The following is a 13,531-nucleotide window of genomic DNA, read 5'->3' on the forward strand; positions in this document are numbered from 1 at the left end:
GCTACATGTCTAGTTTAATGATAGTTTTAGTTCAAACTTTTGTGAAGCTTTGGCTATTGGCCCTGCCATTTTGACTCAGCACATGGAGTCTATACAGAAAATAATACTCAGTATTCTTTAAACTTGACCAGTTTTCATGATGACTCTGTTTACGATTTGTATCTCACATCCTTATGTTTTTATTGCTGCATCTTGGATTAGTATTTCCAAAACAAATCATATCTTTAAACTCACCTTGTCGAACCCATATATTTCAGCTGCATTACAGAGGCAAATATCTCTGAATTAATGCATACTAATGAGATGAACGGCTGATATGTGGCTCCTGGAAATAATGACTCATCAATGGAAAGGGGATTCAGGCCTAAGTCAGTTAGCAAAGCACTGTAAACAACCACAACAATGAAGAAAGCACTTTATAGGTTTGGCTCACTGCATTTATAATATCTGCAATGATTATCTTAGTTACTGCAGCTATTGCACTACAGCTTAGCGAGTGTGTCCATACTGCACACAAAATAGAAGGAGTATTTAGTAACGTAACACAAGAACTACTCTGCAAGCAAATATCCATCAGCAAAGTATTAACACACTTGGATGCATTGGAAGCAAGCAGTGGATACGGTTAGGTGATGGCTAAGTGCCATGGCTAATCGAATTACATTGCAATGTGACTGGGAATATAAAGAAGAAAATGTACACGTTACACCATTAATGTGGAATAATAGCGTATATACATGGGGACCAAATTAAACAGCATGTTCAAGGCATTTTTGAACCAAACACAGATGGTGTGGTTCAAGATCTGACCCTTGCTTTGCAAGGACAAATGGCAGCACCACAAGAGTTAGTACATTAAAGCGTAAGGGATGACATTTCTGACAGTGTGGATGTGGCTGAACCCAAAAACCTGGTGTACCTGATTAAAACTTATAATTTGGGTGTTTGTTGGTCTCAGCTGCACCTGTGTTGTTTTTATGCTTGCAGTGCTCAAATCATCTGGGGAATGACACAAGATCTCAGAAGAACTGAAGTCAAGGTCCTGGCCACCCTTGCTGTGAAGCCGATGTTTCCAAAACAAAAAAGGGGGAGATGTGGGAGCAGTGCCAAGTATACGGAAGGCTGGAAAAACTGTTTGTTAACATGTGGAGTGAGGATGTGACTGAAAACAGTCACAAGTGTGGGTGCGAAAAAGAGGAAAATTAGACATCCTGTTTGACTTCACTTCAGGAACCAGAAAGCTGTATCAATTGGCTTGAAAAAGAGGAGCTAGTGCACAGCCTAATATTTGCTTCTGCATCCTGTGCTGATTAAGAAATATACCTAGAGAAAAGATGCAAAGTCTGCATCTCCTTCATTGCCGCACTCAGGGCAGCCTGTTCCAGTGCTCTGTCACACTGAAAATAAAGAAGTTTTTTCCTCATGTTTAGGCAGAGCTTCCTGTGTTCCAGTTTGCGCCAGCTGCCCCTTGTCCTATCACTGGGCAGCACTGAAGAGTCTGGCACCGTCCTCTTGTCAGCTGCCCTTCAGATATTTATAAGCATTGATAAGATCCCCTCTCTTCTCCAGGCAAAAACCTAGGCCTCTCAACCTTTCCTTGTAAGAGAGATGCTTCAGTTTCCTAAGCACCTTTATGGTATGTATATTGTATGTATATAAAGTATGTATATGGTATGTATTAATGTAGTATGTATACACTAAAAATATATACATACTACCATATGTGCTTATGGGCCAAGATGAAATGCCTTGAGCATCTTACAAGACCCTGCAGACACTTGGACATTTTGAAGTTCTCAATTCCATTAAAATCACAATTGTAAAAGTAAATAATAGCATGCCATGGAACTATCACAGCTGCCATTAAGACTATCATTCTACCTCTATCTCATCAGAAAGAATGGCACCTTATAAAGCAGCCAACAGGAGCTGTGGTGTTTCCAAAATATTGCACTACACTGACGCAGTCCCTGCATGGTACGTCCAGAATTTCACACACAATGCTTTTTAAAATAGTTTCAGCCCATACTGACTTTATGAATATTTACATACCACATGCACATTTCTTCCCCAAGAGACATCAAAAAATTACTAAACAGTTGTAATCTTCAGGTCTCAAACGTCTTGGCAAATCACCATCCAGAAGATTGCCAACAGCAGACTAAAATACTGTACATACTTAACTCCAGAGAACACCACTTTAACTTGTAGAAATTGTTTCCATCAGTAGGCACACCAGACAGAGATGATTCCCGCATGCTACATCTTTTATTGTGCGAATATTGTTCAGAGCAATTATCACCCATCATTAGACACACATTTAAAAAGAACCAAACCAAACCAAATTAACAGTGGCTAAATTGATCAGCAACATATTAAATTGATTTGGTGGTGATTGCATGCATGCAGTTAACCCTTGTGGTTATGAAAATCTTAGGCCAGGAGGCCAGCCCAATTGACGACCACCCAGAACATGGAGATGTACATGATACACAGACTGCCCACCCTCAGGTCCTTCATCACAACCATCCGGAATCCATTGGTGAGGCCCAGGTTAGCAGCACACTTCTTGCCAACAATCATTAAATGCCCAAGAAGCTGGAGGAGGGGAAAAAAAATAAAAAAAAAAAAAAAACAACAAAGAAAACACACAAAAGGGGGAGAGGGCAGGAAAGAAAGGAATGAGAGCGAAGAACCATTCAGATAAGACAGTAAGGCAATTCTTAAAAATTCAGCTACTACTCTTCAAACTGTTGTCTGTCTGCAACTGACACTCTCCAAGATATAAAGTCTTACTATGTATAAGACACAGGAAGAGCAAGCTACAGAATTCTTTCAAGCTAGACAGTAACAAACCACAAAAGTGTACAGAAGTTAAATTTATCTCATGGTTAAAGCCCCACCACTACTTCAGGCAACAGATACACTTCTGGTGGAAAAGTAACTTTATCTTATTATTTAAAGGTTTACAAATTCTTCGAGCTTTAAGTTTGAAGTTACAAATGAAAATTCTATGCCTCTCAACTAACTTTCCTCTTTCTTCACTCTGACTGCCAAAACCCACAAGCTCACATTAGAGTAAGTACTGCCTGCCTGTAAACCATGAAAACAGGTTTACAGTACTCCAAAGTAACAAAGCATTCTGCCCTGGAAATACATACCCAGAGATATATTTTGCTTAGTATCACTACTTTTACTTGAAAACCTTAACTTCATTCCCTTTCTAAGCTAGAGGAAAAGGATTACAGTTATAAGAAAACTACTTTTCCTTTTGAAGTGTCAAGAGGAAAATGGGGGAGAGTTTAGTAAATTACAAAGCAATCAGAGGTGCAGTTTGGTGTTCAGAAAGCTTCTAGAATACTTACAGATTCATCAGAATCTTCTGCCTCAGGATAATCTCACAATTGGCTTCTTAGGAACCACTAGGAAATGTGTTGGAGCTTGGGGTGAAATATCATGGAACGCGAGGCACTGGAGGAAGAACAAACAATTAAAACATAATTTCCTTCAGAGAAAGGCAGAAGTATAAGCAAATCAATATGCCCTACAAATACATACTTAAGCAGATTATCAGATACCCAAACATAAGTAGAGATGTCATTTTTTCTTGAGTGACATATTTTCGAAGTCCTCTAATTTCTAAACTCAAAACATCTACTTAAGAAGACCTGCCAGTATGGAAAAGATAGTCATTATTCTGCATTATTATTTAAAAGCTATTCTCTTTCCAGAAAGTTAATATGCATTATGTTCAGGATCTGTTATATCCACAACATGCGTTAAAACTAACAGACTTGATGGCATGCATGCCTATAAAAAATACATTTATGCTTATTTCATTCTTTTACTAATGCCTCGATTAATGAAACATATGGCAAACAGTTACTAATCATCTTGCAGTTATGTCTGAACACTGCCTTGGGCAAAGAGAGCAAGGCAATTTCAAAGAAGCTGAAGTTACACGATTGAGTCCATATTACATTTCTGTTCTCAATGACATCAAGTATTTCAGAAAAAAAAAATATCAAAATAATTTACTAAGGCTGCCTTTTCAGCCATTCTCAAATTGAGGGAAAGGCATCACCTTTGAAATAGGAACTATCTGTAATAGGTAGATGACTACCCACTACTTCTATATAAGTACCAAAACTAGTAAGAAATTGCATGTAGCACCTAACTACAACAAATAAATCTCAAATTAGAAACTTCCCATAGATAAGAGAACTAGAAGAGAAAGCAAGCAAAAAGGAAAGCACACAAATCAGGCAAACAGCACCTTCAGCCTGTATTCCACACTGCAACTGATCCCTCATTTCAAAGCCTAAAGTCCCCATTATTGTTCAGTATTCAATTTAAAAAAAAAAAAAAGGGGGGGGGTGGGGCTTATACTGGGTACTAAGTGAGTTTACATCTTGGAGATAACAGGTGCATTTTTTCATACGTTAACGACTTCACTTTGTTTCTGGCAAGCTGTGGTGCACCAGTATCACTGAATCCCACAGTTCCAGGTCACCACAGAAACCAATTTTTGCAGTTGGTTGCAGGATGACCAGTTCCAGACTTTTGTGAAGAGCAGAAAAAGCTGTAATTCTCTATAATTCTTTAGTTCAATAATCCTTTCAGGAGCTTCATAACCACAGGCTGGCAGTCACAGCTGCATGGTCTCAATACACCATGGAGAGGAACATCACAATCTGCACTTTGCACGTGCAGAAGCAGCTGGGTACTGCGCATTTTAGACCCACATGTCCAGAATGGACATGGATACTGCCTGTGGGAGGTTAACCTCAGGTTTCATGACCGTGCTCCTATCCAGGGTGTGAGGACCCATGACCCTCAGCAGCAAAGCCCATACGGCTTCTGACGCCACAGTACTGAAAATGCTGGCAAATAAGCTCCCCAAGACTGGTTTTGCAGTTTCATATAGCAAGCACCCTTTCTCAGGCCTGAGCAACACGAGGGAGTGATCTCCATCAATCATGTGCAGGGAGACAAGACCTGGGTACAGAATTATTTCCCACTTACATGGACATGTATACATTTTCCCAGAAATCTTATACATGTTTCTGTTACTCTCCAAACACTAATTTCACTGTTACGATGAACTGAACACAGGCAAATCTCTTGCTAATTTGGGAGCTTTGGAGCCAGCTCTGCCTGACTTTGCATTTGAGGCAAGGAGAAACTGCAAGCAGAGGTGATTATAGGAAAAAGCACATCTGTTCAGCGCAGATCATGCTTCACACAGAGCATTATCATCTCCAAAGAATGAGAGCATTGTCTGGAAAAACACTGCTTGAAACACACGCTATTAAAAAACCTCATGCTGTAAAAACCATGCTATATAAAAAAGAAAATATGCTATAGAAAAGAATCATAGAATGGTTCGGGTTGGAGGGGACCTTAATGATCACCTAGTTCCAGCCCCCCCCCCCGGCCGCCACAGGCAGGGACACCTCCCACTCGACCAGGCTGCCCAAGGCCCCATTCAACCTGGCCGTGAAAACCTCCAGGGATGGGGCATCCACAGCTTCCCTGGGCAACCCGTGCCAGTGCCTCACCTCCCTCACTGTGAAGAAATTCTTCCTCATGTCTAGTCGGAATTTGCCCCTCTCCAGTTCATACCCATTGCCTCACGTTCTATCACTGCATGCCCTTGTGAAGTCCCTCGCATCTTTCCTGTAGGCCCCCTTCAGATACTGGAAGGTCGCTACAAGATCTCCTTGGAGCCTTCTCTCCTCCAGGCTGAACAATCCCAACTCTTTCAGCCTGCCCTCGTACGGGAGGTGCTCCAGGCTGTATAACATGCTATAAAAAACGAAACACGCTATAAAACCATGCTATATTAAAAAAAAAAAAAAGCTATTAAGAAAGTGCTATAGAAAACACGCTACACACGCTACAAAAGAACACATGCTACAGAAAACAAAACATGCTACAAAAAAGAAGACATGCTATGAAAAAGTGCAACTAAAAAACGTGCTACGAAAATATTAAAAAACATGTTTAAAATATGCTAAAAAAAAAAAAGCTTAAAAATGCTACAAAAAAAAAAAAGCCTAAGAAAAAAAAGTCATTAAGAAAAACGCTTTAAAAAAAATGCTCTAAAGAGCACGCTGTGAGCGGCACACGCGGTGTACTCCTCTGCCAGGCCCGCTCCCCGCCATGTGCAGCAGCGCCCGCGGCCCCGCTCCCCCCCGGGCCCGCCCGCACCTGCTCGTCCTCGTAGATGATATTGGCGGGGATCTCCTTGCGGATGATCTTCCCGAAGATGGTGTCGCCCCCGGGCCGGGCGGCCTGGGCCTTGCTGATCTCGTCAGCCATGGCGTCCGCCGCCGACGGGGCCGCCCCGCGATTGGCGGCTGAGCCCACTCTGTGCCGCCCGCCGGGAGGGCGCCGTGCGCAGCGCGCAGCGGGGCGGGAGAGCCTCTCACAGCCCGAGGGAGGCGGGGCCTGAGCTCCGCTTACACAGCTTATAGCCTGCAACGATACAATCCTAAGAGTGTAAGCTTCAGTGGATCCCCGCGTTAGCATGTAAGTGAGACAAACACTCATTCACTGGTAAAATACTGAAAAGGACAAAGTCTTCAAGCAAAGACAATAATACTTTAATTTTACAATTCTAAATAAGGCATCCCATCTTACGAAAGCAGTAAATATATAAACCAGTTTTAGACAAAATCATCTAAGTCCCCAAAGAATGTTTATTTTTTTAGGTTATCTCTTCAGTTTATCTCTTGATCTAAGACAACTACATCTTACAAGACAATTAAACATATCAATAAATTCTTGCAACTCTTCAGAGAGTGTTTTTTCTTTCAAGTTATTTATTCATGTTTGGAGGTTGTGTGCATATTATTTCTTGATACAAGACAGATTTATATAACAAGATAATTAAATATACAAACCAGCTGCAGCAAAACTTACCAATTAATTCTCATGTAAGTATTTGTGAGGGACCATAAGACCTGTCCAGAGTTCAGTGATAAAGTCTTTTTAGATGTTCCCATGAAGCTGCCGCAGGTGAAGTTTTTGCAGATGCTCCGGTGCTCAGAGGGATTGGATTCATGATGTTATGTTGAAGTCAGTGGCATCTCAGACAAGCTGAGCGAGAACTCCAATTATGACCAACTCCTCTCATTCTCTTATAGTCTCTTCCGGAGTGATAACATCTGGGGTATCAGTCAGCCCAGCTCCTCATCTTCTTTACCATTCATCAGTGGCACCAGTAAGGGACACAGCGGGTTGCTTCATCCCCTGTCAGTGCAACCTCCACCAAAGCATAGGGATCCAGAAAACTCCAGGGTCATACATAAAGCCATTTCCAACACACAAACCCCACGTTTTCCATATCCATAAGTCATCCAAGTACAACATATACTGGTTTCTATTAATAAACCTTATTAATAAACCTTCTGTTTTCAGGATCACCTCTCATTCTTTGTTCTGTGGCTGTGGTGAAACACTGCATACTTGCATAGATATGCAGCCAGGGCTGACCAGGGACCAGTTTGGTCATCCTGATAGGCAAACGAGTGGCAAAGACATAATGTTGAGCTCATTCTTCCCGACTCATCCTTGCTGCACACATGGGCTTTGATGTGGCTGCTGATGTGGAGTGGCCACCAGACTTCAGTCTCATTCCCCTCCACCCCGTGACACAGCAAAGCAGTAGCCCTGTTCAGCAGCTTCAAGGGGAGTGACATGTCAGGCTAATAAAATATGTGAAATATTTTGATTTAGGCAAGGGTACAATTAAGTTTTGTCTAAGCTGTTGTGGTTTTTGAAAGTTACACAAAATGTCCTCAAAGAATGTTTATTTTTTAGCTTATCCAGCCATGTCTGGAGACTCCCTTCAGGTTATCTCTTGACCTAACACAACTACATCTTACACCAGTTCCTAGAGGTGTTTCCTGGGTTCTTCCAAAACTTCAGGATCAGTGGCCTTGGTACAATTGTTATTATATTTGGACCAATACCACAGGGGTTTTTTCAGGCCACCAGGTCCCATGAGTGCCATTGTGGGTATATACCCATTTACAGGGGTTCTCTCTTACTCACTCTCCATATCTTATATGATTTATGCATTCTATACCAACTACTTGGGAACTTAGTACACACCCCAATGGTCTTGTCCTTTCTTCTGAACTGAGTGAATGATTTCATTTTAATATTTGGAGGGGATCCAGACTGGTTCCTTTCCAGGGCCATTCTTCACGCATTAAAGGACCTCCATATACCAAACAACCAGGCAGACTTAGTTCTTTGGCTATTCTTTCAGTCAGATCTACAAATAAACTTTCACAAAGCAGGGAATCCTAGTTGCTTTTGCAGTTCCTCTTGGATTTCATTATATAATTGCTTACTGTCTTTTGACTTCTCCAGCTGGACAGGGTTTGCTAATTGATTACTGTCTTCTGCTTTCCCTGACAGGACAGAGTTTGCTAATTGCTGTGTCCTTTTAGCTCCTTATGGATAGTTTTCTGCAGAGTTAAGATAGCCAGCTGTACAAGTTCCTGTCCAGTTTTGTGGTAAGGTCTTTCTAGCACACCCTCTCCACATAAACACCAGTATCCATATGGTAATTTACAATATGATTGGTTCAATAAGGATACTCCTGCACCTACAACATGAAGTCGATTAGGCAGTTTTCTGCCTAAAGCTGCAGTTTTCTCCCTGTACCCATGCAGTAATGCCATTAGTTATTTCCCCTGCATTATCAAGATCTGAAGTGCAACCTATTCCAGTAACATTCCTAAATCCTACATTTTCCCCTATATCATTTTGCTCTTCAAAAGGAGTCTGATTGGGATTTAATATTATCAAATCAAATCTTGGCCCTTTGCCAGACACTATTTCTTTCCCAAATTTACATCGTTCTTTCCCTACTGGAGTTAAACACACCTCTGGACATCCATATCCAATTTGAAGATGCTACTCCAAACAAGGGAATTTTCATATTTCCTCGAAGAATTTTTATACACGTCCAACATTCAGATGAGGTAGCACTGGTAACAAGTTGTTGAGTTATATTAAGATATACGTTTTCTCTCCAAGCAAAACCACTTATAATATTGAAAACAATCATATAAAATGTAAACACTATTTTATTCATTTTAAACACGGCTTTAGTAGTCTTTATGAAATCACTTTCCATTCTAAAGATCCTTTCCACTTTTCTGCCAGTTGCTGACCTGAAAAAAGTTTTTAACACATACGTAGTCTCCAGGTTTAAAGGGGTTGATGGGATAATCCAAGCCCCTTGCCCTGGTACCCAAAATATTGATTTGTTTTAGCTGTTTTCCTAATGCTGTTATATATTGTTTTATCAGCAACAATCAGCTGATTCATTTTCTCCACCTGGCCATTAGCCTGTGGTCAGTATGGAGTGTGCAACTGCCAATCAATCCCTAATGCTCTACTAACCTATTGTGCTACTTGTGCACAAAAATGAGTGCCTCTATCTGACAAAATAATCATGGATACCTCAAATCGGGGTATTTCATTCAACAAAACCTTTGTCACTTCCCCTGCCTTATTTGTTCTGCAAGGAAAGGCCTCTGGCCATCTGGAAAAGTTATCTGTGAATACTAACAAGTATCTGTACCCCCCTTTTCTGGGGAGTTCAGAAAAATAAATTTGCCAACCCTTTCTGGGCATGCTTCCTTTCATAATTATTCTTAATTGTATTAGATTTAACATATTTCACACTGTTAAGTCACTTGCTGAACCATGGTTTATAAAATTCCTCCCTATCCATGTCTGATTTAGGAATTTATATAAAGGGTCTGGTTCTCAATGGGTTTTATCATGTTACAAGTTCCCAGACCAAGCTGACAGGTACAATAGTTCTGCCGTCTTTTAATTGTGCCCACTTCTGGGAAGGGACCTGTCCTTCAAGTTCTTGTATTAATTCCCAATCAAACTTGGAGTTTCTAATAGCTTCTGGATTTCCTAAGTTTTCATTTTATATATCTAGCATTAGAGCTAAAATTTGCCCTTCTTGCATTCTTTCTGCCACCCATTCAGCCTCATAATCAGCCAATCTATTACCTGTTTCCCAGTCAGCGTTACCTCTCAGGCACCCTTGACAGTGCATGACGGCAACTTTGGTCGGTAACTGTACTGCCTCCAAGAGGCGAAGTATTTTTTCATCATGTTTAATCTGTTTTCCTTGTGCTGTCAATAGCCCTCATTCTATTCCAATTCACTCCACAAGCATGAAGGACTCCAAAAGCATGTTTAGAATCTGTCCACATATTTATCTTTTCCTTTTCACCAATTCTAGGGCATTGGTCAAAGCAATAGTTTCAGCCTTTTGAGCCAAAGTCCCAGCAGGTAATGGTTGGGATTCAATTACCTCGTTCCTAGTAGTTACTGCAAAAACAGCTTTCCGGATAACATGTCCACCGGAAAATCAGAAATCTTGTGTATCCTCCAGAGGTTCTTCCTTCAGACCTGGTCTGCTGGAATATATAGCTTCTAATGTTTCAAGAGAGTCATGCGTTGATGGCTCCGTTGTTGTTTCACTGAGAAAAGAAGCTGGGTTCATAATGTTGGTTACTTCAATTTCGATATCACGTCTGACCACGGCAGCATGGTATTTCAAAAACCTAGATGAGGCATCTTCTAGTCCAAAGTACCTTTTTAAGCATCTCAAATGCATTTTTACCCTTAGCCCATGCCAGTTGGGGAGTGCTGGTTATAAAAGTTCACATAACGACTTTACCATCACTCCATAGGTGTAAAGCCATAAGCGGCACCAACCTGTCATTCCCAAGAAGGTTCTGAGTTCTTTCACCATCTGTGGAAATGGAGTCGGACAGACGGCTTCCTTTCATTCAGTTCCAAGTTCTCGTTGTTCCCTGGACAGTCCATATCTCAAGTCTGTTGCTCGTTCTTGCACCATTTGGGCTTTCTGTTAAGAGACTCCATATCAATTTAATCCAAGAAAATCAAACAAACTTAACAGTCCATTGAATGCACTCAGGTCTTGTTCCATTTGCTATTAGCAGATCATCCATATATTGTAGAAGGACTTGATCTCTAGACGGAGAACACCATACTTCAATTTCTCGTGCTAATTACTTTCCAAGATTTGTTGGGCTATTTTTAAAACCTTGGGGTAACACCGTTGAAGTAAACTGGGTTTTCCTACCAGAAGTAGGACTCTCTCCTTCAAATGGTACCTCCTTCAAATCGGCAATCCCTGATTTCAGTACAGGATGGGGGATGATGTGATTGAGAGCTGCCCTGCAGAGAAGGAAGGACTTCAGGGTGCTGGTCAATGAGAAGCAGGTCAAGGGATGAGATTCTGCCCTTCTGTTTCTCTCTTGTGAGAACTCATCTTGAATATTGTGTCGAGTTCTGGAATCCTCAACATAAGAGGGATACGGAACTGGTGGAGTGAGTCCAGAGGAGGGCTACAAAGATGATCAGAAGGCTGGAGCACCTCCCATACCAGGACAGGCTGAGAGAGTTGGGCTTGTTCAGCCTGGAGGAGTCTCAGAGGAAATCTTATAGAGCCCTTCCAGTACCTGAAGGGGGCCTATAGGAAAGCTGGAGAGGGACTGTTCACAAAGGCTTGTAGTGATAGGACGAGGGGCAAATGGGTATAAACTGGAGAGGGGAGGATTTAGCTAAGACATAAGGAAGGATTTCTTCACCATGAGAGCGATGAGACACTGGAACAGGTCTCCAAGGGAAGTTGTGGATGCCCCATCCCTGGAGGTGTTCAAAGCCAGGCTGGATGGGGCCTTGGGCAGCCTGATCTAGTGGGATGTCCCTGCTCACTACAGGGGGGCTTGGAACTAGATGATCTTTAAGGTCCCTTCCAACCCAAACTATTCTTTGATTCTATGATTCTAAATGCTTTTGACTTTCTTTGGCTAGTGGCAAATAGAAGAACGCATCTTTCAAGTCTTAACGCTGTAAACCGTGGGAGTCCACAGCGGGCTGAGGACCCCTGCTGACCGTACCCGGAAGGCCGCGACGTAAATAGTCGGCAACACCTGCGGAACCAGGAGGTCATGGGACAGGAAGTGCGCAGATGACACAGGACCGCGCGAGAAAGAAGTACCATCCAGTCACAGACTGTTTACATATAAACTAATCCAATAATGCAGAGATGCATGTGTTGACAAAGCGTATCAGAAGCATGTGTAAGGTCAATAAGAAAGCGGCCATGTAACATCAAGCTGAGCCGGCAGGCTATCCATGAAACATCAATAAAGAAACTTGCTTCCACATCACCGTGTTGTGTCTAAACAGCAACATAAACTATATCTGGTTATTCTTAATTTAGTCCACTGCAAGATGCAAATATTTGACAATCTTTTTATTTTTCTCAGGTCCTGTACTACTAGTTGGATTCACATTCCACTAATAGTTCCATGCTCTCTCTTGGGCGTGCTGGTGACACAATGGTTTCCTTCTGCCCTGTTAGTGCCTGCTCAGGGCTCTCTGTGGGTGGCCCTCACCTGTTTCTCCCACTTGATGGCTGTTCCCTTTGGCTCCCTAGGTCTATCAGCTGGACACAGGAAATTACTTGTGCAGGAATAAATACTACAGAACCAGCCTTTCCATCAAGAGCTTCCGCAATATCCTCTACCAGTATCTACACAACAGCATGGAGCTGCACAAGGACCTCTTTGAGACTGGTCTTGCAAACTCTGAAGCCTGAAGGCCGTTTTGGAGAGACAGGCCTTTTACTGCTTCTACTCCAGCTCCCTCCTCATCATTTATGATGGGAAGTACAGGAGGGCAGGGATGTTTATGGAGCACCGTCTAGAGATGCGCCTGAAGCGGAGGGACAGCTCTCTGCCTTCAGGATGGCAGCAACATGGAGCCTGGCTCCTCGGCTCAGCCCAAGGTGGACATGCCTATGATTGACTTTGCGCACGGCACATTCAGAGGCTTCCAAAATGTCCCCAATGTGCACAATGGACCTCACAGGAGTTACTTATTCAAGCTGGAAAACCTCATCAACATCACAGAACAGATGTTTGAGGAGAACCAGTAGCTCCAGGCTGTGATCTCATATTCCTGTCCTGGTGGCAGGAGCAGACACAAACACCTACTGCCATAGGAAATAAATTAGACAACTTTGGTTTTAAACAATTGTATTGCTCTATTGTTTTTAAATGTACTTGGATAGAAGACCTGAGGGGAGGTAGGATGGAAGAGCTCCTCCTGCCACCCAGGTGGTTCTGACCACAGTAGCTCTGCCTTCTTGAGGAGGTTCTGTACATGCCTGCTGGGTGTTGGGTGCCCCAGTTCTTTGCTCGTTGTGTGTTCTGGAGAGAGGACCTGGGCTGAGGAAAGAGAAAGCAGGAGCGCATGGGACTCTTTAGGGGGCTGGAGCTATGGTGTGAAGAGCCTCCTGCCTCAGGAGCCTCCAGGAGAACCTTTCCTTTGCAACACCTGACTGACGCTCAGCAGTGTCTGCGGGGCTGGCGGTGAGCAGCACAGGCACTGGTCTGCACGTTTGTTGTCGTCAGGTCTGCCTGAGGCTTTTGGTCCTGTCTTTTTC

The 13,531-nt window shown here is 42.5% G+C and overlaps 1 protein-coding gene and 1 pseudogene across 1 annotated transcript; one reads left to right on the forward strand and one right to left on the reverse strand.

The window, feature by feature from the left end:
* Positions 1-2,385: 2,385 nt before the first annotated feature.
* On the reverse strand, positions 2,386-9,791 carry HINT1 (histidine triad nucleotide binding protein 1). Its single transcript, XM_054055439.1, is given in 6 exon segments — positions 2,386-2,523; positions 2,526-2,598; positions 3,366-3,389; positions 3,391-3,471; positions 6,214-6,480; positions 6,928-9,791. Coding segments are annotated over 5 exon segments (390 nt in total). The 5' UTR covers positions 6,325-6,480; positions 6,928-9,791; the 3' UTR covers positions 2,386-2,422.
* LOC104065655 (inositol hexakisphosphate kinase 1-like) lies at positions 6,323-13,021 on the forward strand (annotated as a pseudogene).
* Positions 13,022-13,531: the final 510 nt, after the last annotated feature.

This window comes from Cuculus canorus, chromosome Z, assembly GCF_017976375.1.
Source record: "Cuculus canorus isolate bCucCan1 chromosome Z, bCucCan1.pri, whole genome shotgun sequence".
Classification (NCBI taxonomy): domain Eukaryota; kingdom Metazoa; phylum Chordata; class Aves; order Cuculiformes; family Cuculidae; genus Cuculus; species Cuculus canorus.